This window comes from Talpa occidentalis, unplaced genomic scaffold (genome assembly GCF_014898055.3).
Source record: "Talpa occidentalis isolate TD23 unplaced genomic scaffold, MPIMG_talOcc4v2.1 talOcc4.12, whole genome shotgun sequence".
NCBI lineage: Eukaryota > Metazoa > Chordata > Mammalia > Eulipotyphla > Talpidae > Talpa > Talpa occidentalis.
Genome location: NW_023601212.1, coordinates 46,466,479 through 46,491,377, shown reverse-complemented (window position 1 = coordinate 46,491,377; position 24,899 = coordinate 46,466,479). Strand labels below are relative to the sequence as shown.

At 48.4% G+C, this 24,899-nt stretch overlaps 2 protein-coding genes across 2 annotated transcripts in view; one reads left to right on the top strand and one right to left on the bottom strand.

The window, feature by feature from the left end:
- LOC119240039 (bone marrow stromal antigen 2-like) overlaps positions 1 to 24,899 on the top strand; it is a 27,129-nt gene extending 2,230 nt beyond the window's left edge. Inside the window, exons 2-6 of the mRNA XM_037504406.2 lie at positions 21,709 to 21,979; positions 23,451 to 23,517; positions 23,828 to 23,888; positions 24,169 to 24,308; positions 24,522 to 24,899. Coding sequence (XP_037360303.2) covers positions 21,731 to 21,979; positions 23,451 to 23,517; positions 23,828 to 23,888; positions 24,169 to 24,289 — 498 coding nt within the window. The 5' untranslated portion in view covers positions 21,709 to 21,730 and the 3' untranslated portion in view covers positions 24,290 to 24,308; positions 24,522 to 24,899. The remainder of the gene's footprint in view (positions 1 to 21,708; positions 21,980 to 23,450; positions 23,518 to 23,827; positions 23,889 to 24,168; positions 24,309 to 24,521) is intronic.
- Positions 1,159 to 3,052, bottom strand: LOC119242231 (2-Hydroxyacid oxidase 1-like; the record flags this gene model as incomplete). Its single annotated transcript, XM_037507973.2, is given in 1 exon segment — positions 1,159 to 3,052. A coding segment is annotated over 1 exon segment (780 nt), but the record flags the coding sequence as incomplete, so codon positions are not given.

The following is a 24,899-nucleotide window of genomic DNA, read 5'->3' as shown; positions in this document are numbered from 1 at the left end:
CCTCGCGAGGGTACTTGCGGGCTACAAATGAGAACTACGTTCCCCAGAATTCCTTGTGTTGCCAGTTGCTCTTCCAGGCACATGCCCGTGTTCCCGGAAAATGTAGGGAAGAAATGCAAAAAACCCGTAATTCTAGTTCCGAGAAAACAACACAAAGTAAAATCGCGTTGTGCAGGGGAAAACACGACCACTATGGGTCATGACATCTTGGGTGATCTTGAGGACTACAGATACAATGTCTTTTATTTATATATTTTTTAAAGATTGATTTATTTATGCATATAAGAGTTGGGGTGCAGGCCAGAGATGCGGGGTGTGAGAGGATTCACCAGAGACAGAGCAGGGAGCTGAATAGGTGGATCTACTGCTGAGAGGAGCAGCAGGCGAGACAGGAAAGTCTGCTGCACCATGTGGGTCACCTCCCTGACCGGGACTCGAACTCCTGCTGCAGTGGCTGCGGATAGCTTCATAGTGCTGACGTTTAACTTTGCACCACCCGGGAGGCCCCTACAGTGTTTTGTTTTGTTTTTCCATTCATTCATTTGTTCATTCATACAAGCACTGGGTACAGTCAGAAGCACGGTAGGGTGAGAGAATTCAGCAGAGCCAGAGCGGGGAGCAGAACAGACTGACGAAATACACTGCTGAGGGGAGCAGCAGACGCAGCAGGAGAGGTCTGTCGCGCCATATGGGACCCTCGCCGGCGGCCGGGGATCGAACTGGCGCTGCAGAGGCTGAAGGCAGCTTCGCAGCCCAGCGCTCAACCGCTGCGCCACCAGGGGAGGCCCCCTTACAATGTTTTTTTAAAATGAGAAACCAAAGTATTCAGTGTGGCAACATGCTTTTACATCCATCAGGGAGTAATATGGCTAATTGGGGAACAGAATATTATCTAGTGTTCTATATTTTCCAGCTTTCTACAATATTTTGGATTGGCTTATTGCATAGTTTGTACCACCTGTGAGCTGAGAATGGGTTTTGTATTTGTAAATGATTGGGGAAAGAATCAAAAGAATATTTACTGACATTACATTCAAATGTCGCTGTCCATGGAAATAATGTCTTTGGGCAAACTGACCTAATAATGATACACAGAAGTGAAAAACATGGGTTCCCCTTGAGGTAGCTGGTTATTCCCACCCCTTAGGAGAAATGTGGGTTTCTGATTTTATAATTGATCTTAGCCAAAAGGCCAAGAAGCGATTTTCTCACTTTAGAAGTTCCCTGGAGTGAAGTTTGAAACTGGACCCTAGTTAATAGAAAGCAAAGAAAGACCAGAGACCATTCCAGACTGGCAGGTGGCAGTTTTAATAGGAAAGGGAACTTACATATGAGACTTACCCTCAGCAACTGCAAGAACAGTGGATTTCCACACCTGCCTGCCAGAATTTTAAGAGTTTGTATAGACCCCTTGCCAAAATTCAGCAATGTGCCCTGTGCAGATGGTCTCGACAACACATGACTCTCTCAACGTCCGCATCTTCGAAAATGTCTCCATTGTAGGAACGGGGCAGAATGTGCATTCCAAGGACAGGGGAGAGGATGAAGAGCTTCCAGTTGTCTAGTCCAACTCTGGTCAACTGACAGTCACCTCTTCTCAAGACCCGCTTCAAAACTCCATGCCTCCTGACCAACTCTTATAATCTCACATGCCCTGTCTTCTGCAATGTACCCTGAGTGATTGGTACGGAGTTTCATTAGCATGGAGATGGCTATTTTGGTGGCTCTCCTGCTGCACTGGAAGCAGATGCCAGGACAACAATGTAGGCACATGCAAGGGAAATCACAGCTTAAGACAATAATTCCTAAAATTATCCATTTTTCCCACCAAAAGCCCTTGATCTGAAGTACTGATTTGTTAAGTCCTCTGGGCTGGGGGTCAGATCATGCAGGGTGTTCACTTGTGTCCCCTTGCGCCACCAGGGAGTTCCTGTATCCTGACTTCTTCCTTGGCATAGGAAGATTGTAACCACAATTGCCAATCTCCCTCTTCTTAAGGCCAGGTGTTACATTCTATTTTCACTGGTGTGATCATTTGACTGCCATCATTGCCCACTTTATTGGCTTAGAGGATGTTATAACACACATAGAAGTCCTTACTAATCTCACCCAGCAAGCCTTAAATGTTAGCTGACAGAGCCTATCCTTATTCAACACTGCAATGTCTCTAGTGACAAAAGCTGTCCTTCAAAATGGGGATCGACTTGGACATTAGTACTGCCTTGCAAGGAAGCACTTGCGCCTTTATCTCACTAAGCAAAGTGTTGTGTGTTCATACCAGATGAGTCTGCCAATGGGTCACAAGTGAACACCCTTCCACAGCTTCCACAATTTCTGGCAGAACATCACTTGTGGCTGGCACTGCATCAAGTTGTCGAGCCCCATGATTTTACACCAAGATCCCATCCAAACCATGTTTAACTGCCTTCCTTGCATCATCACCTCTCAGAATGCCTTTTGCAACAATTGGCAGAGAAGTCAGTCCCCTCAGCCACTTCATATCCTCCCAGATCATAGCTGGGTCAATTGCTTTAGCCACACAAATAGCAAGTCCGCTGTTGTCTCCAAAATTTTCATTAGGAGAAAATGATAAATCATTGGCTTCAAAATTTTTCATTCTGAGTTGGGATGGCAGATTGAACTGGTTACTCATATCATCAAAACGGTTGCCCAACAAATGGGTGCCCATAGTCACAAATCTGGCCTTGTAGCTCATCCGCTCTGCCCGCCACACCAGCTGCTTGGTGACCTCACAGTCCTTGTAGATATACAGTTGCAGCCAGCCAAGTGCTTCAGGACCAGCGTCTGCCACTTCAATTGAAGAGGTGGCCCAAGAACTCAGCATCATGCCAGTTCCTAGTGACCTGCAGGCTCGCACAGTTGCCAGCTCTCCATCTACATGGGCCATACGTTGCATGGCAGTGGCCCCCACACATATTGGCATGCTGACCCTCTGCTCTAAAACAGAAGTTGACAGATCTATTTCAGCAACATTCTGGAACATCCGAGGGTACAGTTTCCATATCTGTTTCAGGACCAAAAGGCAAGCACAGTTTCTTCACATGTCTCTCTGCTCCATGTGCCTCTTCCAGGTCTACTTCTGGCTCTCCATCCTGCTTCCTGCCTTCCTCAGTCTCCTCTCAAAGTGTTTGTCTTTATGTGGTGGATGGCAGAACCCTATTTAGAGAAGCAGATTAGGGGGGCTCTCAGGTTACCCCTCATTTTGCCCACTAGCAAGTGGATGTACTGGGGTGGGAAACACCACCTTCACCCCTCTTTGGATGGTGTGAGTTCCATTCCAGGAGCAGTGAGTTTTCCAGGAACAGGTCCCGCTTTCAACAGGGCAGTGGGGACTGAGTAGTCGCCTACACCCGGGATGGGAAATCACTTGCCAATTCCAGTATAGGACGTCCCCTTGCCAATTGCAGTAAATGACACCTCTCCTAGGCATGATGGCTTTGGTGTTCTCAGCAGCACAGCAGGTTGGCCCATGGTGGGAGTCTGGTAATGACTGGTTTCCTAGGCATCCATGCCTTTGTGATGCCGAGTCCCTTGGCAGGGGTCCCTGCTCTGGCATACGGAGCAACAGACTCTACTGGGTGAACTTTCAACCATTCAGCCAAGCTGACTTTATGCATTAGTGATTTAATCTACTGCTATAATATTGCATTTTCCCCTTTTTTTTTAAAGATTTATTTATTTATTTATACAAGCACTGGGTACAGTCAGAAGCGCAGGAGGGTGAGAGAATTCACCAGAGCCAGAGCGGGGAGCAGAACAGACAGAAGGACCGAAGTACACTGCTGAGGGGAGCAGCGGGCAGCAGGAGAGGTCTGCGTGCCATGTGGGACGGCGGCTGGGGATCAAACCGGCACTGCAGAGGCTGTGGGCAGCTTTGCAGCCCAGCGCTCAATCGCTGCGCCTCCAGGGGAGGCCCTGCATTTTTCCTTTTTACCAACTCTACTACTTGCAGGTTTTAAAGGAGAGGGAATCTCCATTCAATGTCATGTTCTTTTGCTCAGTCATGTCCTTTGGAAACCTGATCACTGTCTATTCAACAAGGGTCGCCATACTCGGTACTCAGATTCTCTGATCCCCTAATGGTGGCAACCTGCTTCACACAGTGATAAGGGAAAGCTTAGCCAGACACATTGTCCCCACTTGGATGAAGGGGTCCAATATACTCACTCTGCCAGTCCCTCACCTGTTGGTGACTCCAATGGATGTCCCCAAGACTCCTTTGACTGGCACCTTGGGTGTTGTTTAGAACATGGAAGACATGCTGTTACTGCATTAACCAAATGACTGTATTTCAAGAGTAATTAGCTTTTTTGGCAACATGCCATGACAGCAGGGTGCATAGGCAGCTCCTCATCTTATGCACCCAATCTGCTGCATCTATTGCAGTGAGTTGCTAGCCTCTTACTAGGGCATCAGCTGCCTGATTCCCCAGGAAGGCTGGAGTGGGTAAGTGGAGGGGGGTGTCTGAATATAGAAGATAATGAGGATTGCCTCAGATTCTTGCAGACAAACCCAATAGTCTTTCTACATACACCAACGCCACACGGAATTATTCACAATCACCCACCCTTCAGGTTCCCATTATCCAAGCTTTAGGGTTAATCCCTTTAGAAGGGTCCAAAGATCAACACATGGGATAAAGGCCGCTGGGGCTCCTCAGTGATCACCAGCCAAACTGCTGAGTTGAGTCCCTGGCTGCTGGAGTTCCTTTCCATTTCCATCCAGATGGTGTCAGTGTTCGACCGAGTACCAGCCACAGTCCTTATGTGTGGGCTGTTTGGACTAGACACATCTGTGTAGCCGACAACGAAGGGAATCTCCCCTGCTCCCTCCCTACGGGCTGCAGGGGTTGCCACAGGAATGGAGCGAGGCATTTGGGGATCCACATGTTCTACAGGGCCAAATAACACTCATTTCTAGACAGTGGGTAGGCATGCAGCGTGCTCCTCTGGGTAAATATGCAAAGAGGCATACCACTTACATCACTTTGGGGGGTTAAGCCCTGGCAGAGGTGGGTCAATAAAATATGTTCTCAACCCCACACCTTGATAGGAAAGAAATTTCTTACCACATCATGCTGTTTTTCCATGTATTTCCACCTGGAAGACCCTGGGTAAATGCTAAGAGGTATATCAGTTTTCTGGCCCCTTTCAGAGGTGACTAGGGGCAACCTCTCCTTCTGTGGTTTCTGCCAATGCCCTGCTCATGCCTTCACAGATGCACCTAACTGAAGCGGAAGCCTGGCTTGGGAGACGCCCAGAGCTTTAATTAGCTTCACCAATATTTATACCTTCTCAAAGAGACCTTGCTGCTGTAACCCCCAGTCCCACACATGCCCTTTTTTTCCCAGGCAGTGATGGAAGGATGGAGACACTGCCACGTGGAAAATAAAAGCCCCCACAACCCAAAAATCCCTTCAAAACTTTGCACCTCTTTCATCTTCTTGGGGGCTGGCTAGACTGCAGCTTTTCAGTCACAGTCTCTGGGACAAGTGTCTGATCCTCACTGTTCCTGAGCAATGGGCTTGCTCCCTGGTGTGCATGAGCTAATTATGAAACCAGATTTTGAAAGAAAAGTTTATTGTAAGTCGCTAAGAAAGGAGGCAAAAGAAAAAAACTCAAATCTGTTCGCACTTTTAGGTAGGAGAAAGGGTTTTATATTGGTTTCGGGAGTTGGGGTTGAGAACAAAGGAGTTAAGTTTTATTAGCCAAGGAGCAGGTTAACAGCAAAGAAATGTGGGTTTGAAGTTCATTGGTTAGGTAGAGGGCCTTCCATACACAGAGAAGTACTTCATATTCAGATAGCTGGAGTTTCAAATTTTGTAACATGGTGGTCCCCAAGAAAAGGGGAGGTGCCAGGTTCCCTGCTCCACTTAAAGGAGGGTGGAGCTGAGCAGAGAGAGAAGCTGCTGCAGAGGAGACTGAGGAAGGAAGGAAGCAGGATGGAGAGCCAGAAGGAGACCTGGAGGAAGCACATGGAACAGAAAGACACGTGAAGAAACTGCACTTGCCTTATGGTCGTGGACTGGTTGACACAACAGATGTGGGTGAGAGACCCGTGGGGAGATGACAATGGCAGTTTTTGTCTTGATTTTGATTTTTCTCTTTTCCTCCCAGACTTGTCTGGTTGTTTCTGATCCTTTTCTGTGGGTCACCACCAGAAGGTGCTTTAGACTTGTGGCAGGCTTTCGGGCCTTGCTCTGGGCCAGTCCAGTTTGGGTGGCGTTTTACCCAAGAGGGGGTAAAACTTTGGGTACTTGATTTAGAAACTATCATCTTTGTCTTTTCTGTATTGTTCACTAATTGTATTAAAGTTCCTTTCCATAAAAGGTCTATATGTTTTGTCTTGATGCGACAGATGGCAGAACCTACTTCAAGCAGGCAGCTTTGGGGGTCCTGGGGTGCCCCTCTCCCTGCCCTGTTAACAATTCCACTCTAGTATCCCTCACTGGAAAAAAGGCTGAGAGATAGTTCCAATTAATCTGGAAATAGAATCAGAAGTGATGGGAGCAATGCGTGTATAATTTAGAGGGACCTCCTTCTTGCCTAGAAAGGAAAAAACCCTACTGCTTTACTGCTCGGGGCTGCTCTCCAGCTTTCTGACACTGCCCACTGCCTCTTACAGTGTTCTGTCCTGCAGCTTCCTAATAAACTTTGTTGCTGGCTTCATTCTGGTGCTTTATGAAATTCTTTTCTTGAAAGATAACTCCAGTATCAGGGGCCTCAATGCCACCATGGGGCTGAGCAAGAACATCAGTGATCCAGGGGACTGGAGTATCTTAACTTTCATTCCTGCAGAGAAGGTGGCCCTGCCGGGGACTTCAGAGGCAGGGGTGTAGATGGCCTGTGTCCCTAAGGAGCTGTTGTACCTCTTCCATAGGTTTCCAGGGTCCAAGATGCCCAGGAAGATCCCTTTCATTGGGCCACCCTCCCCCACTCTAAAATAATTCATCAAATGGATTGAGTTCTGGGCCTCCCCTGGTGGCGCAGGCAGTTGAGCTTCAGTGCCATGAAGTTGTCTGCTGAGGCTGCAGTGTGGGTTTGATCCCAGCCAGCAGGCGAGACTCCCACATGGCGCAGCAGACCTCTCCTGCCTAGCCCGCTGTTCCCCTCAGCAGTGTATTTCAGTCAGTTTGCCTGTTCTGTTCCCAGCTCTGTCTTTGGTGAATCCTCTTACCCTCCCGCACATCTGGCCTGTACCCCAGTTCTTGTATACATGAATAAATAAATCTTTAAAAAAAATGGATTGAGTTCTTTGAGCCTCACCCCCAGCCCCACAAGCACACCGGGTTGCCTGTTGATGTGGCTCTTTTTCTCTGCCTTCTGCTTGGTCAGAAAAAAATGCCATTACTCCCAGAATCCCAGTGTCGCACTGACTGTGCCTGGAAACAGCTCTTTCAATGTCCAGTGGGTGTATATTCTGTCATCTGAAACTTCTCCTGAAGAGTGGTTATCTTGCCGGTTGGGGTTGTGTTGCAGGATTTTTGTCTTTTTTGTACTAGGGATCAGAAGGCACCAGTACTTTGTCCATTTCATTGTCAACCACCACAACATGTTCCGCGTCACTCCCCTCACTTTCTCTTTTTAAAAAATATTCATTTATTTATGCATACAAGAACTGGGGTATAGGCCAGAGGTGTGGTGAGTGAGAGGACTCACCAGAGACAGAGTGGGGAGCAGAGAAGATGGATTGACTGAAATACACTGCTGAGGGGAGCAGCAAGTGAGGTAGGAGAGGTCTGCTGCACCATGTGGGCAGTTCCCTGGCTGACCAGGATTGAACTGCTGCAGTGGCTGTGGACAGCTTCATAGGTTGCATCTTAACCCCTTGCACCACCAGGGAGGCCTGACTGTGGGTCCTCACTTGTGCACTGAAACAGACTTATAAGACTCAACTGCAGGCACACATAAAAAGGTTAATAAGGGTTTATTTACAAAAGAAGAGAAAATGAAGAAATGAATAACTCTGGGGGAAAGAGAGGGAGATAAATTGGTGAATACGTCCTACCAGTTCCGGAATCCCAATGGCACACTGAAAGCTGGTGAAAAGTCAAGAGTGAAGCCAAGAGCCAAAAAGCCAAAAGGAACCCAAGGCCTACATGTCGATTTATACCAAACCTGCCTGCTTAACTCCACTCTCAGGTCCCAGCAACCCTCCCTTTGCTGATGATGGGATTTGTAGTTCCCGGTGTCTTGATGGCTCTGGTCTGGAGTGGGGGTGGAGTCTACAAAACCTGTGTGGAGTTTGCTTAGGACATCCTTTCCCCCTAACAAGCAGAGTGATGGACACCCACACATTCTTCTCTAACCTCAGCTCCTCTTCCAGCTTTTTAACTCCAGAAGTTTCAACTTCTGGTTGGGTGTTGGTGGTTAGGCGAGCCACCACAGCAGAGGCCAGTCCACCGCAGCAGCCACTTGTTCCCCTCTCTGCTGCAGTGGCCTTTGCACAGTTCCTCAAATAAGAGCATTAGACTAGGCTGCACTTCAGAGTCCCTGCGAGGGACTCACAGGTCCACAAGCATCTACCTTATGGGTCACCTGTTCCCCACATGGAGATCAATATATTACAGAGCAGGGAGAGGGCCATTTCTAGAACCCCCAAATCTGCCTGTTCTAAATAGATTCCGCCATTCACCACATCAAGACAAAACATATAAGACCTTTAATGGAAAGGAACTTTAAAACAATTAGCAGACAATATAGAAAAGACAAAGAATAGACTTTCTAAATCAAACAGCCAAAGTTACCCGTCCCCTCGTGGGTAAAAGTCCACCCAAATGGGATTGGCCCAGAGCAAGGTCCAAGAGCCTGCCACAAGTCTAAAGCACCTTCTGGTGGGGACCCAAAGAAAAGGATCAGAAACAGCCAGGCAAGTCTGGGAGGAAAAGAGCAAAATCAAAATCAAGATCAACGCTGCCATTGTCACCTCCCCACGGGTCTCTCACCCACATCTGCTTCAACCAGTCCATGACCAAAAGACAAGTGCAGTTTCTTCACGTGTCTCCCTGCTCCACGTGCCTCCTCCAGGTCTCCTTCTGGCTCTCCATCCTCCTTCCTTCCATTTCCAGGCTCCTCTCCACCTTCTTTTCCTCCCTGCTCAGCAACACCCTCCTTTGGGGGGGACAGGGAACCTGGAACCTCCCCTTTTTCTGGACACTACCCTATTACAGACAGCCAATCCCTTGTGGATACCTCTTTTCCAAGACCCATTTCTCTTCCCAAGTCCTCTGGCTGGCTCACCAACTTTTGGTTCTCAACCTTGGGCATTTCCTGGGTTAAATGTGAAAATGGCCCTTTCTTCATACAGGAAAAAAGGAAAGATGGAAGAAAGAGGCAGATCCAGATTGGTAGGAGGGTCTGAGGCAGGTTTCATAAACAAGGGACACCTCCTCTTTTTCTGGCTGGAACCATGGAGGGCATCTTAAAGAATTAGAACAGTGTTTTGCCAGAGCAAAGGGTGTTTTTTGTAGTGTTCTTGGATGGAATTATTGTGGAACTCATCACCTTGGTTAGTTGGGTTCTAAGAGCTATCCTTTCTGCCCCCACCTCTTGTTGATAATCTTTTCTGACTCCACCTTAGATTCCTGGAACCTACCATAGCTGGTTTAGTTAACATTTATTATTGTCGATACCCCCACTTCTGGTGTTTGTCCTCAGGAGACCTCCCATCCTAAATTCTACTCGATGTTTCCATCACTTTGAATGCCAACACTCCACTCTGGGTGTTAAAGGGCAACCCCACTCTAAAATGGGTTGCCTGACTGTGGGTCCTCACCTGCACACTTAAAGGGGGCTTAAATTGCAGGCACACACTGAAAGTTAACAAAGGTTTATTTACAAGGGAAAGGGAAATGAGGAAATGTACAACTCAGGGAGAAAAGAGGGAGATAAATTCTTAAATGTGTCCTACCAGACCCCCTGCCCTGGAATCCCAAATGACCTGCCGAGACCAAACCTGCCTGGCCAAGAGCATGAGCCAAGTGCCTCAAGACCCCACTAACATGGCTGGTTTTTTATTTACAAACAGAGAAAATGGCTGCTTAACTCCGCCCTTAGGTCCTTGCAACTTCCCTTTGGGGATCATGGGATTTGTAGTTCCCAGTGTCTTGAAAGAGTGGGGGTGGCATCCACAAAGCCTGTATGGAGTTTGCCCAGGACATCCTTTCTCCCTAACATGGGGCTAATTAAGAAGCTTGGGACTGAGGTGTGCTGGTTCAACAGTGGATATGTACACAGTGGGTCAAAGATGTTTTGGAGTCAGTGTGTCTTAAGAGGAGGTAGAAGCTATGCTGCCTAAGAAACCACACGGTGCCAGAATGGGGAAGGAACTGGAAAGATAACAGAAATTAATGTCTGTGATTCACCTGGACAGACAACCATCCACTTGCTCCTCACCACAGGGGCAGACAACAGATTAATTTGCAGATTCCTCTTTAGGAAATGAAAGCCAAAGAGACACACAGAACTCCCTTGGGACACAGAAATCCCATTTCTTCAATTCAGCCCAAGGAAATAATTCAAAGAAACCCAAAATTTCTCAAATGATAATAGGACAAACTCTTATGAGATAGTTGGAATGCACCCAGCACTGAGCTAAACACTTGTCATATACACTTGACATTTAACACTCCTTTGAACTTATATGTGGTTCACCAATATGTGAATATTTTCTCTCTCTCTTTTTTTTGAAAGATGTATTTATTAATGCATACAAGGACTGGGATATAGGCCAGCAGTGCAGGGGGTGAGAGGATTCACCAGAGACAGAGTGGGGAACAGAACAGGCAGACTGACTGAAATACACTGCTGAGGGGAGCAGCGGGCAAGACAGGAGAGGTCTCCTGCACCACATGGTGACTCCCTGGCAGGCCAGGAATCAAACTCATTCTGCAGAGGCTGCAGATAGCTTCACAGTGCTGTGTTTAACCCCTTGCGCCACCAGGGATGCCCATGTGAATATTTTCAATGCTTCTCTTTCTCCTTTCAGCCCACTCAAAGTGAAGATGATGAGGATGAAGATTTTCATCATGATCTTTTTAGGATTCTCTTAGTAACATTGTCTATTCTCCAGCTTACTTTATTGTAAGAATACAGAATACATATAATATACAGAACATGTACACACAAACTTTTTGTTATGGGTAAGGCTTCCAGTCAATAGCAGCATTATCAATAGTTAAGTTTTGGCTGAGTCAAGGGTTATATTCAGATTTGCAAATATAGGGTGGGATGGAGTAAATACGCTTAACCTCAAGTTGTTTAAGAATTAATGGTACTGATTTATTTAATCCTGAGAAGTACCTGATCACACCCATTCTATAATGATGCAGTATCAGTGAGCTGAAGTAGCTAGACCAGAGACAAGTGGGAACTTGAGGTCAGGCTGACTCATACGTTGTACCTAAAAGCCTCCAGGGCTACTGAGATTGGATCACTCCCCGGGGAGGGGCCAATCTATGCGCTGTAGGTTATTGAGCAGCATCCCTGGCCTCTACCCACCAGTTGCCTATAGCTCCCTCCACAACTGAATGTAACAATCATAATTGTTTCCAAACTTCATCCCATGCCCTCTGGAAGCAAAATCACCCCTGAGCAAGCAGGTTTGGGCCAGTTCCTACAAACATGATGTCCTTTATTGTCTGCATATTGCATAGGGGTTTGTACAATGGAAACACCTCACTATCCCAAAGTAAGACATTCTACCATGAAATACATGTGTAGTTTAATGAACAGAACAAAACTTGAGTGAAGGAAGCAGGATTATGAATGAGCTTTTTGTCCTTTTAAGAAGTGTGTTTCTTGATTTTCTATTTTTTATTTTTTTTTTTTTAAAGATTTATTTATTTATTTATACAAGCATTGGGTACAGTCAGAAGCGCGGGAGGGTGAGAGAATTCACCAGAGCCAGAGCAGGGAGCAGAGCAGGCAGAAGGACCGAAGTACACTGCTGAGGGGAGCAGCGGGCGGCAAGAGAGGTCTGCGTGCCATGTGGGACCCTCCTCCGGTGGCCGGAGAGCAGCTGGGAATCGAACTGGCGCTGCAGAGGCTGCGGGCAGCTTCGCAACCCAGCGTTCAACCGCTGCGCCACTGGCGAGGCCCTGTTTCTTGATTTTCTAGAAAGATGGAACATCTATTTATCTCAAATAAAAGATAAGAGATAGAGATAAGGGTCTCCCTGGTGGCACAACGGTTGAGCGCTGGGTTGTGAAGCTGCCCACAGCTTCTGCAGTGTCAGTTCGACCCCCAGCCACCGGGTGAGGGTCCCACATGGCGTCCCCTGCCGCCCGCTGCTCCCCTCAGCAGTGTACTTCGGTCCTTCTGCCTGCTCTGCTCCCCACTCTGGCTCTGGTGAATTCTCTCGCCCTCCCGCGCTTCTGACTGTACCCAGTGCTTATATAAATAAATAAATAAATAAATCTTAAAAAAAAAAAAAAAAAGGAAATCAATATCCTTAGGCACCAGTGCCTTATCACAAGGCATAAGACCCAAGCAGGTTTCAGACTGCTGTAGGGAGTGTCTGGAGCACAGACCCAAAGGTAAAGATAGAGATTGGGCCCACTGTGGAATCTCTGCTTCCTTTCAGATTCTGCATAGTTACCCAAAATCAGCAGCAAAAAGGCCACTCCACGGAGGAGTGACCCTTCCAAAGAGAAGAGGACTGTATCAGTGCAGTCTCTGCACTGGCATGGGGCAGTAGTCCCTTTGCCCACCTGTGACTATGCAGGTGCTTTTTCACAAACTCTTTCCCTCTGCAGGGCAACAGCTTCCTGCCTACCAGTGACCTGTACCATGCCAGGACTTCTCTGCACTGACCTTCCTCAGCAGAGGCAGCTTTCAAGGCCACCTGCCTGCAGCCATGCAGACCTCTCTCAGCAAACCTGTCCCTTTCGGGGCAGCTCTTCCTGCCGGCTTGTGCCTATGCAAGTGTCCTTTACTCTTCTGTCTCCTTTCCTAATAAACCTGCCCTTTAAATATAACTAACGTCTCTGTTTCGTGGAGAAACTTGTCTGGGAAACTCACCGCATGCTGCTGAAAGAGGAGCTCTGGTGAAAACCTTTCCCAGAGTGAACCCAAGGACCTGGCACTCCAAACCCATTGTCTCCAAAAAACGACATCACCCACGAGGGAACTTCCCCACCGACACTGGCTGGGAGCTGGGCTCCCAACGCCAGAATTATCTCAGAAGCAGCATCAGGGACCTCCCTGGTAGCGCAAGGGGTTAAGCACAGCACTATGAAGCAATCCACAGCCACTAGTTCGATCCCCAGCCAGGGAGGTGACCCACATATGGTGCAGCATACCTCTCCTGTCTTGCTCACTGCTCCCTGCAGCAGTGTATTTCTGTACATCTGCCTGTTCTGTTCCCCACTTTGTCTCTGGTGAATTCTCTCACCCCTCCCCCACACCTCTGGCCTACACCCCAGTTCCTGTATGCATAAATAAATAAATCTTAAAAAAAAAAAAAGCAGCAGCATCAGGGGACAGTCATCAGGATGGATGGGATAATCAGTGTAAATGAGGAGGCACAGAACCCAGAGACCAGACTGGTTTGGATAAAGTGGAACAGTCTTCTAAAACATAGGAAATTCCGAAATCAAGGGGGCCAGAAAACCACTGCACACTGCAGCCCTATAAGAGCTTCCTGAACTGCTGTCTTGCTACCTGCCTCCCAGCTGCTCCTAATCTGAGTAGCCTGGTCTGCTGTGGTCCTAGAGCTCAGGTCCTCACCCTGGAAGAGGACAAGTTTCCAGAAAAAGGACAAGGTTCATGGGCTAGTCATCAATACAGAGCATGCAGCAAAGGGAGGAGTTGGAGTGATGGGAGCTGGGGTGGGAGATGCGGGGGGAGCAGGGTGGTGGTGGAATATTGGTGGGAAGGCCGCACCTAAGGGAAACAACTATACAAAGGTGACCAATGATGGAAGAAAATAAAAAATAATTTTTTAAAATGGAAATATCATATGAGCCAGCAAACCCACTAAAAAAAAAATATGTGCTCTACGATGTTTATTGCAGAATTATTTACAACAGCTAGGACATGTAAGCAGGCTAATGATAAAGGACTGGATCAAGAAGATGTGGTATATCCACATAATGGAATACTATTCAGTCATAAGAAAAGATGAACTGTTGCCATTTATAGCAAAAGGAAGACGTTGAAGGGAATTATTGTATAAACCAAGCAGCAATGTCAAGGACAGATATGGAATATTTAAATAGCAGATGATTTGACAAAGCAAAATACTTCAAAAATAGCAGACACTACAAATGAAGTGAGATTTCTAAGGTCAAGTTGGGGGAAGGAGACAAAGGGTCAAAGGAGTATAAGGGATGGTGGTGAGGAGAAAATAAAATAGAAAAACATGTAGGGTCAAAAATGGTTAATTTCTTAAAAGGTTCTATATTAGCCTTTCAATTTTAACCATGAGACAAAAACCCCAGTGTTTTGTTCCCTGCTCCTAAAACTCTTTTACATGCTTCCCCACTGCGGGTGACAGAAACCTTCTTAACTGAGCACTTTGTTGCTACTGATTTACAAGGAATTCTCTGGAACATCTTTATGGAACTAAGTTTGTCAAACCTAACAAAAAGCCAAAACTGGAACAATTTGAGCAACAAAATAAAGTATAAAATAAATTTCCACAAGTTCCACTAACACAAATAAGTTGTAGGGTAAATGATCTTCAGGCTTTTCTGCCCCCTGCCATTAGGATTGCCCTGCATGGGACACCTGCATTTTGTTACATTGTTATAAGTTATGTTGTTTACATCTGTGGGCCGTGGCAGCAGTATAGATATATTCACCAAGAGAAGCAAAGGCAGCAGAGAGAGAAGGGGAGAAAGAACACCAGAGAAGCCCAGAGTGAAGACATGCCAGGGGCTTGGAGGTCTGTCGGCCCCCTGGCCCCTCAGCACCCCTGCCTGCCATGTACCAGGTTGCTGCACTAAGTGTGAAAGCTCAATAAAAGCCTGAGAAGGCCACCGAGGGCTCCAGGACTCCTTTACCTGTCTGGTCTGCACGAATCATAGAAAACCTGCTCTACCCATCCTGCTGCTACGTAAGTGATTGAGCATGACAAGGATGTCCACTCTCACCTCTACTATCCAACACAGTATTGATGTTACAGGGCACTCCTGAAAGAAAATGGGATGGCCTGAATGTGAGCCCTCACCTGCACGCTAAAATTAAAAAATCAGACTAAAACCCAACTGGCACACATAAAAAGTTAATAAATGTTTATTTATAAAGGGAAAATGAAAAGGGGAGCCCAGGGGAAAAGACAGGTTAATTGGTGAATGTGTCCTACCAGTAACGGTGTCTTAGCTGGGACACCCCCACTCTCCCCCATTCCCCCCACCCCCCATTATGCTGAGGGCCGGCAAAACCAATCTCGTGTTTGGCTTTATACCAAGCGCGGCTGCTTAGCTCCACCCTTAGTTCCCAGCAATCCCACCTTTGGGAAGTCAAGTCACGGCAGATTGACAGGATTTGCAGTCCTCAGCGTAAGGTGCAGCTCGGGGCAAGGTTGGGGCAGGAAAGGGGAATTTGAAGCTGCTGCCGCCCGCGTCCCCGGGGCCGGCTCCGCCCGCTTCGCGGCGGATGTGATAGCGCCGCTGAAAGCCAACCAGTTTCGGGGGGAAAAAAAAACCGACTTCGGTTTCGCCTTCTCAACTTTTGCCAAAGCCAGACCCCACCTATAAAAACTTACCCTAATCCCCCAAGGGGCACAACTTCTCCGACCCCCGTGGGGGGGCTGGGGGAGCGGAGGGGCCCGCGAACCTCGCGGGGAGCGCAGTAAAGTTCCTGCCTGTCAGAAAGTTGGCCCGGCCTCCTCTTTACCCGCCACTCCTTCCCCTCAGAGCCTGGCAGCTCTTTGGCGTGGAGGTGAGGTGGAGCCCACCCGGGACTTAATCTTCCCCCAACATTGGAAGTCCTCGCTAGAGCAATTAGGCAAGCGCAAGGTGTGAAAGGAACCCAAATTGAGACTATCACTATTTGTAGGTGACATGATTATATAGAAAAGCTTATGTACTAAGAAACACTATATATCGGTGCACTAAAGTGGCAGGTAAAAAATCAATATATAAAGTTTGTCACACATAACAAAATAGACGAGAGTGAAATCAAGAAAATGCATTTTTAGCAGCATTAAAACGTATTAAGTTGCTCTAAAAAGGGCTTCCCTGGTGGCGCAGGGTTAAAGATAGCGCTGTCAAGAGAAGTGACCCACTTGCCAGCAGCAGCATCAGCAGACCTCTCCTGTCCAGCCGCTGCTCCCCTCCGCAGTGTATTTCAGTCCGTCTGCCTGTTCTGTTCCCCACTCTGTCTCTGGTGGATCCTCTCACCCCCCTCCCGCATCTCTGGCCTGTACCCCAACTCTTGTATGCATAAATATATAAATCTCTAAAAAAATTAAAAATATAAAAAAATTTTAAAAAAAGTTTTCCTATTATCATCCCTATTTCACAGCTACAGAATCCCAGACTGAGGAAATTTCTTGCCCAGGGTCCCACAGGAAGGGACACACATATAATCTTGGCTTCTTAGTGTGTGACTGAAGGGCACCCAGGGACCCCAAACAAATAGGGTACATGTTTTAAAACAGACGGGTTCTGCCATCTGCTGCATAAAGATAAAGAAAGCAAACCTTTAGTGTAAAATATCTAGTAGAACTGAATAGAAAGGAGAAAGTTCCTAATAAGAACACCAAAAAATTACCCATCCCCTTGTGGGTAAATTCCCAGCCAGACAGGGCCCAAAAGCTTGCCACAAGTCTACGGCACTTTCTGACAGAGATTCACAGGAAGGGGGTGAAAGAGACAGGTGAGTCTGGAACAAAAGGAGCAAAATCAAAGCACAAATCAAGATAACACTATTGTCCGCTTCCCCTTGGGTCTCTCTCCCCTCCCCCACCTTTCAAGTGTCTCTGAGTCCCAGGGCAAGTGAGGGTTAATTAGGCAGCTTCCGGGACAGCACAGGCAGGGACTTCCGGAGAGTTAGAGAGGCTTCTGAGATAAGGGTAGAGAAACTCAGAAGGGCTAATGAGGGCAGTAAACTTTAAGGCTAAAATTTAAAATGACTTGGGAAAGTAAATTTTAAGAGACCTTGGACAGGGGAGGTGTAGGGGCAGGATGAGCACTGAGCGGGTTTTCTGATCCAGCAGACGGGTAAAGGAGGAGTCCTGGAGCCTTCGGTGGCTTTAACAGGCTTTCATTGAGCTTTACACGTAGTGTGGCAAACAGGTACACAGCAGGCAGGAGTGCTGGGGGGCAAGGAGGCTGGCGGGCCTCCAAGCCCCCAGCACATCTTCACTCTGGGCTTCTCTCTCCTTCTCTCCTGACTCTCTCTTCTGCTTCTCTTGGTGACTCCCTCAATACTCCTCCCATGGCCCACAGAAGTAAACAAGACAGCTTGCAACAATGTAACTACTGCAGGTGCCCCATCAGGCAGGGCAATCCTAGTGGTGGGAGGGTAGAAAAGCCTGAAAAACCATTTACCCTACAGGAGGTAAAAAGACAAATTCTAAGGTAAGAGCTGGGAAAGGACACATCTGCCTGGAGGAGTATAGTCATTAGGAGAAACAGCCAATTACAAAACAGGATGATGAGATTTTAAAATAGAGAAAAAAGTGTAACAGGGCAGGGAGAGGGGCAGCCCAAACCCGGCAAACCTGCCTATTCTATATAGGGTTCTGCCATCCGCTGCATTAACACAAAACATGAGACTTTAATGAGAAGGAACTTTAACACAATTAGGAAACAAGACAGGAAAGGCAAAGAATCTAGTTTCTAAATCAAGCACCCACAGTTACCCGTCCCCTCGTGGGTAAAACTCCAACCAAATGGGATTGGCCCCAAAGCCTGCCACAAGTCTAAAGCATCTTCCAGTGGGGACCCACAGAAAAGGGTCAGAAACAACCAGACAAACCCGGAAGGAAAAGAGCAAAATCAACATCAAGATAAAAGCTGCCACTGTCACCTCCCCACGGGTCTCACCCACATCTGTGTCACCCAGTCCACGACCAAAAGACAAGCGCAGTTTCTTCACGTGTCTCTAGGATCCACGCGCCTCCTCCAGGTCTCCTGGCTCCATCCTGCTTCCTTCCTCAGTCTCTTCTGCAGCTTCTCCTCTTCCTGCTCAGCTCCACCCTCCCTTGGGTGGGGCAGGGAACCTCCCCCTTTCCTGGAGACCACCCTGTTACAATCAGATTTAAATATCCCCAAGACACAGGCCCATAATGGCACCTTTTGCCCCTCCTCAGCGTCGCTGCCTTGAAGTCTTTGGGCCCTATTTGGCCCAAAAGTTTTTTTTGCTTTTGTTCTTTTTCCTCTAAATAAGTTTTCTTCACTTTTTTTTTTTAATTCTTAAATTTAAAAAAAATTATTTATTCATGCATACAAAAGCTGGGGTATAGGCCAGAGGTGTGGAGGGTGAGAGGATTCACCAGAGACAGAGCGGGGAACAGAACAGGCAGATTGACTAAGTACACTGCTGAGGCAAGTCAGGAGAGGTATGCTGTACTATGTGGGTCACCTCCCTGCCCGGCCTGGGGATCAAACCCGTGCTGCAGTGGCTGCAAACAGCTTCTTAGGTTGTGTCTTAACCCCTTGCGCCACCAGGGAGGCCCTATAAATAAATAAATCTTTTCTTCACTTTTTGAATAAAGTTTTCTTTTCTCTGCTTACTTACTTATCTAAAAAGTCTATGAATTCCTTTTTATAGCTTCGTGGGACAAGACCCTGTGGTGGTTCAAGGGCTAAATTAACAGCACACACCGGCTCCATCTACACGTCTCTGCTCTACATGTCTCCTTCCCAGCAGTACCAGGGTGCGAGTCAGACCACAGACACAGAGTTTTCATCACACACACACACACACACCACCCCTGCCCAGCCCACCTGCCTCCTATGTTATATAGTTATACCTGGCCACCCAGCTAGTTCCCAGTAGCTACTCCAAGGTGCTGCATGTGAGCGGGTGTGGAGAACATGATACCTCCCTTAACACTCTGACCTTCAGTGCTGGTCCCAAGTTGAGCCTAAGGTTTGAAGCTAGCCCAGAGCAATTCAAATATGTCAACTTGGCCAAAGTTGGTGTCTTTACACCTGGCTGGGGAGGGAGGCTCTGCTGCAGACCAGCTCCGGCAAAATGTCTGGTCAGGTATCCCTGAAAAGATGAGACGTGTCAGCGAAACTTGAGGGCTGGGGGCAAGAGTATGGCAGACACAGACACTCTTTTTTGGTGCAGGTATCTCCTGCTGAGGGTCTCAGCGGGTCTTTTTTCTTACATCATTTTTCATCTTTGCACAATGTATGCATTTTCATTTTGGTTATATTCCCTATACAATTGCACCCCCCCCTCCCATTTTGACTCTAGTTCTTCCTCTCCCCACTACGGAACTTCCATACAAGGAAAATGGCAGCCAGCTCTGGGTTGCTTATCAGACATGCCCTTGCACAATAATTATTTCCCATTGTCAAGTGGGCCAAATTATCCAGTGTTTAATTTTTAAGTAGGTAATTCTCCATGCCATGTACTTATAATATTCTTATACGTGTAATTTATTGTCCAATGTATATTTCGAGAAGTTTTTTCTTATTATGACCAAGAACAAAAAACAAAGGGATGTTTAATCTTCAGCCCTACGGTGTGAGGCACAAGGACTCTTCAGCCCTATGGTGTGAGGCTCTTAAAAGTCTTCAGCCCCACGGTGTGAGGCCCTTTTTCTTCAGCCCCACCGTGTGAGGCTCTTTGAGCTCCAGCCCCACCGGGTGAGGCCCTTTTCTTAGCTGCTTGCCCGTGTCTTATCTGGCTGGGGCAGCAAGGCCCCCTGCAGCAAGGCTCCTCTTATAGGACACATAAGCTTCCCCTGGGCCTCTTCAACAAGATGGCCATAGGGCTTTAATGGAGGGCTTCTAGGCAGAAGGATGCCCTACCGGGACCTGGGGATGTTTCTCCAGGTCTATTAAGAAGACTGGGCCTCTGATAATCCCCCACACTCACCCCACCCCTTGCCCTCTCACACCACCCTCCACACATACACCACACACACCCTGCACACCCCACCACCACCACAGCAGAACACAAATACCAGAAATGTCTGAACCTTTGAAATCTGGGTCTAAATCTGGGTTGTGGTCACCTGGTAGCTGAAAAAACACAGGAAAAACATATAACTTCCTTCCTGCTGTCACTCCCCCCACCCCCACCCCCACCCACCAGGCAGCAAGGCTGCTTGTAAATAGCACAATTTCCTATAGGAAGCACTGGCTCCCTTGGCTACATGGAAGGGGATGGGAGGTCTGCTTCCTTTCCACAGTCCAGTTTCCTTTAGGGGATGCCCCCCATATGCCTGTCAAAGCCTTTGGGTTCAGTGTGTTCCAATGGGCCCTAGTCACATTTTTTCTTCAGATGTGCTCCTTGCTTTATGGCCTTGTGTCCTGTTATCTACCTTTGCTACTGCCTGAGCCACAGGCCCCTCTGCGCACCCACAGAACGCTTACTGGATGTTCATTTTACTTTCAATTCCTCACTGGTCCCTCCTGAGGAGGCTACTTTTGTCATTGGAAAACTGAAGCAAAGAAGGTTTACTTGGAGTCCTGATATCACAGGGCAGATTCTGAACGTAGGAAACGGTTCCCTAGTGGCACTGGGCCACCTTGCTTGTTGCGTGGGATGACACCCGGTGGCCAAATGGGGGGATGACAGCCTCAGACACACGGGCTCATGAGAGGCCTCTACCCTCTTCTGGTGGTTCCAGTCCCTCTTCTTTTTTTTTTTTTAAGATTTATTTATTTATTTATTTATTTATTTATTTATTTATTTATTTATTTATTTATTTATTTATTTATTTATACAAGCACTGGGTACAGTCAGAAGCGTGGGAGGGTGAGAGAATTCACCAGAGCCAGAGCGGGGAGCAGAGCAGGCAGAAGGACCGAAGTACACTGCTGAGGGGAGCGGCGGGCGGCAGGAGAGGTCTGCGTGCCATGTGGGACCCTCCTCCGGTGGCCGGTGGCCGGGGAGCAGCCGGGGATTGAACCGGCGCTGCAGAAGATGCTGGCAGTTTCGCAACCCAGCACTCAACCGCTGCGCCACCGGGGAGGCCCTCCAGTCCCTCTTCTGACACCTTTCAGGTTCCAGTTCCTCTTTGATACTCTATGCCTCTTTAAACGTTGTCTGTGGTCCCCCAGAGAGCCTGGGCAGGGGTAAGCGAAACCTTGCTGGATGTCCACAGTGATCATTAAACACAAAACTTGGCCTCTTAGGTCAGACCCGGATGCTGCTGCCACTCCCCAACTCACCTCTTTAGCCTGTGGTAGATACGAACACAAGAGTGACATGCACTAGGCACTCAGTAATTGTAATGGTAACCTTCAGTAACACACAAAAGGAAAGTGGGAACTTGAGGTGGACTGTCCCAGGTAACCCTGCCCTCCAACCCCCACCCCTGAATCATCCAGCCCAACCCAAAAAGCTTTGAAACAACTCACAGGTTTTTTCTAGGAAATTGAAACTGAAAGGCCATTCCTGGGCCTCCAGTTCAGAGGATCCTCCCCGGACTTACCATTGGTCAGCAGGCCTACCATGCTAATAAAGGGGCCGTCCTTAAAAGATTCCAGTTCCTTCCCTAACTCACACTCTACAGTCTAGAGCCTGTTTGGATGCGACTAATGTTTCACTACAGATGGCCTGTGTCTGAGCAGAACATGGAGCCGGTGGAAGGATGCCCCAGGCTGCTGAGACGTCTGAGAATCCCATTGCTGATATTGCTGGTGGTGGCTGTGCTGGCGACCTTGACAACCTTCATCATCAGGACCACCAGACCATCCTGCAAGGATGTCCAAGCTAAGCAGGATTGTTGCAATAGCACGAGCCTCCTGGAACATCAGCTGACTAAGGCCCAGGAAGATCAACTGCAGAGAAAGGCCCAGGTCACTGCCTGCAACAAGACTGTGGTAAGCCCCTGACCCTTGAGAGGGGCTCCAGGGCCTAGGTAGGTGGAGGTAGACAGACCTTGAAGCTGCCCCTAAACCCACATATTGAAGCCCTGAACTTCCCCACAAGGATTTGGAGAACTCTAAACACTTTCTGGGGTGCTGGTAAGGGTGTTCCCCCAGAGCCCCAAAATTAGGGTCCTAGGTATTCCCCACCAGGGTGTGAGAGAATCTCTAGATTTCAGGGCACTGGTGTGAGGAAACTTCCTTTGGGCACCAGTTTTGGGAGAGTAGAAATTCTGTCTAAGGCATGGGGTAGGGTCCTCACCAGGCCCTGAAGAAGGAAGGGGGGGAAATCTGTAGTGGGGGAAGTCTTGGCATGAGGCCAGAGGTACAGGGGTGAAAGAGTTCACCAGAGACAGAGTGGAAGTGAATTTATTGACATACACTGCTAAAAGAAGGGGCGGAAAAGATGGAAATTTCATTTGCCCAAAGGAGTATTGGCGGCTCTCTTTTTTTTTAAGATTTATTTTATTTATACATTCAAGAGCTGGGGTACAGGCCAGAGGTGTGGGGGAGGGGGGGTGAGAGGATTCACCAGAGACAGAGTGGGGAACAGAACAGGCAGATGAACTGAAATACACTGCTGAGGAGAGCAGCGGGCAAGACAGGAGAGGTCTGCTGTGCCATGTGGGTTAGCTCCCAGGCTGGGGATCAAACTCAGGTGCAGTGGCTGGCAATAGCTTCACAGTGCTGAGACCTTACCTTTTGCACCACCAGGGAGGCCCCCAAGACTCTCTTTTATACTCTGCTTTTGCACTTTCTAACTTGGGGTGTCAATTTGCACCAGTTATCTGCTGGTATGTCTGGGCTCAGTCACTGGCCTTTGACACAGAAACATGTCCTGGCCTCTACTCCTATATGCCTGGTTTTTGATCAGTCTTATGGCCTCGTACCCAAGGCAGGCTTATTCATCTCCTGATTTGTCCCAGCCTCCCAACCCGGCTGCTGGGCGAGGAGTGGGAACTTAGTTTTTAACCTTATTAAATTGTACCCTAACACTTGATATTTGCATTGCATTGATACTTCCACTTGGGTCCTGAGATGGGGGGGGCCTTGACACTGCCCCTGGGCATCTAACTCCAGCTCGAAAATTCCCCTGTGTTCTGGGTTTGGTGGAACTTATAAATCTTAGGCAATAGCCCAAAGGGCCTGGGAAGATCTCTGAGGTTTTCGGCACAGGGAATCTCCAAATTCCAATTTGAGGAACCTCAAAACTCCCATTTCGAGGATCACATCCTTATTAGTGGCCCTGGGAGGATGGGAGGCTGTGACCATTCTCCAAGACAAGAGAACGAGGTACAGAGAGGTTTGAAAAGGAACCTGAAAGGGATTTGGACTTGAATCCTTCTATCCCAGGACCTGGGGAAAAGGTCCAGCAGCCAACCCCCTGGAATAGGACTCCAGTTTCTGATCCTTCCCTCTGTCTCAGGAGACCCTGATGGCTTCCTTGGAGAAGGAGAAGTCTCGGAGCCAAGTGCGAGAGAAGAATCTTCAAGGTGAGAAGAGACCAACTCACAGTCCCCAACAAAGAGAGTAGCTAGAGGGCAGGGCCAGTGTACCAAGCAGGGGGCTTGGAGGGGTAGGTCAGTATTGAAGAGGATGGGGATTGAAGGCTCCAGGGTTGGAGTCCAGAGAGAGGGATGAGGTCAGAATCCAGTGGAGGGTGGAGAATGGGGCACAAGAGGTTTCAAAGGGGGCGGTGGGGTTGATGAGGTGGGGGATGGAGTTGAAGTCAGGTCTCTAGTGTGGCCAGGTGAGGGAGGTAGCCACTCTGCCAACACACCACCTGATTGTATTCCACTCTAGAAAAGATCCAGAACCTGCAGCAGCAGCTACAGGAAGCTTCCACGGAGGTGGAGAAACTAAGGTCTGAGATGTACCCCCAGCTATGCCCTTTCTGCAACTACCCCCTCCTAACCTCCCCCAACACCCCCGACCCCTTTGCTCAGAAAACTCCATAGCTCAGTAAGTAAAGTTCGAGACCCAGCTGTGTTCTGCGTGTTCCAAAGTCATGGGTGATCATTGCCTATTCTCCCAGCTCCCCCCACCAACTTGGTGGTGGAAGAAGAGATTCTGAGGGGAGACTGGCCTAGAGCTGGTGGAGCCAGGCTGGCCAGCTGCATGAGTTACCCCCACCTCTACCCTAGGAAAGAGAAAGAGGAGTGGGGCCAGTACCCCAAGACCTCCTCCATCAGCTCTCTGGTGACCCTCAGTCCCATGGCGCTTGCTGCACTTCTGCTGCTGGACCTCTGGGCTGTCTGGACTTGAGGTTCCCAGAAGCCAGTTGGTAAGTGGAGGCAACCTGGGGGAGAGGAAAGCTGGTGAGGGGGAGGGTGTGGGGAGTCAGAGACAGGTCCGCCCTGGGCACAGAAAAGGAAGGGTCTTGGAGAGGGAGTGGGAGGGTGCAGTGAGTGGGGAGGGGGCCTGGACCACAGCTGGCTTGGGCAGGGATGAACAACTGCTCCGGGTGGCCCTGAGTCCCACTTATGATGTCTCTTAGGTCACAGCCTGGACTGGTCCGGTTCTCTGCTCTCCGCTTCCAGGATTACCTGACTGGGCCTATTTGGAGGGGCCCACACAACAGCAGGGTTGGGGGAGGAGACAATGGGCAGGGATTGGGAGGAGGTTTGGGGGCTTCTTGGGGATTCCATGGAGCAGCTCTGGAGGGACCAGGGGTGGCCTTGGGGCTGGAGAGTAGTACGGTTGGCCCAGGGCTCCCTCACACCCCTCTCACAGCTGGGTAGGGCCTGGGGTAGGGGGGCACATATTTCTTGTTATCATGTTTCACAATTTTGGGGGGGTGGTCTTTGGGTTCCAAAAAATAAACACTCTTTTTGGAGGGAAAGATCTTATTTCGAGTTCTTGGAGTGTCACGCGT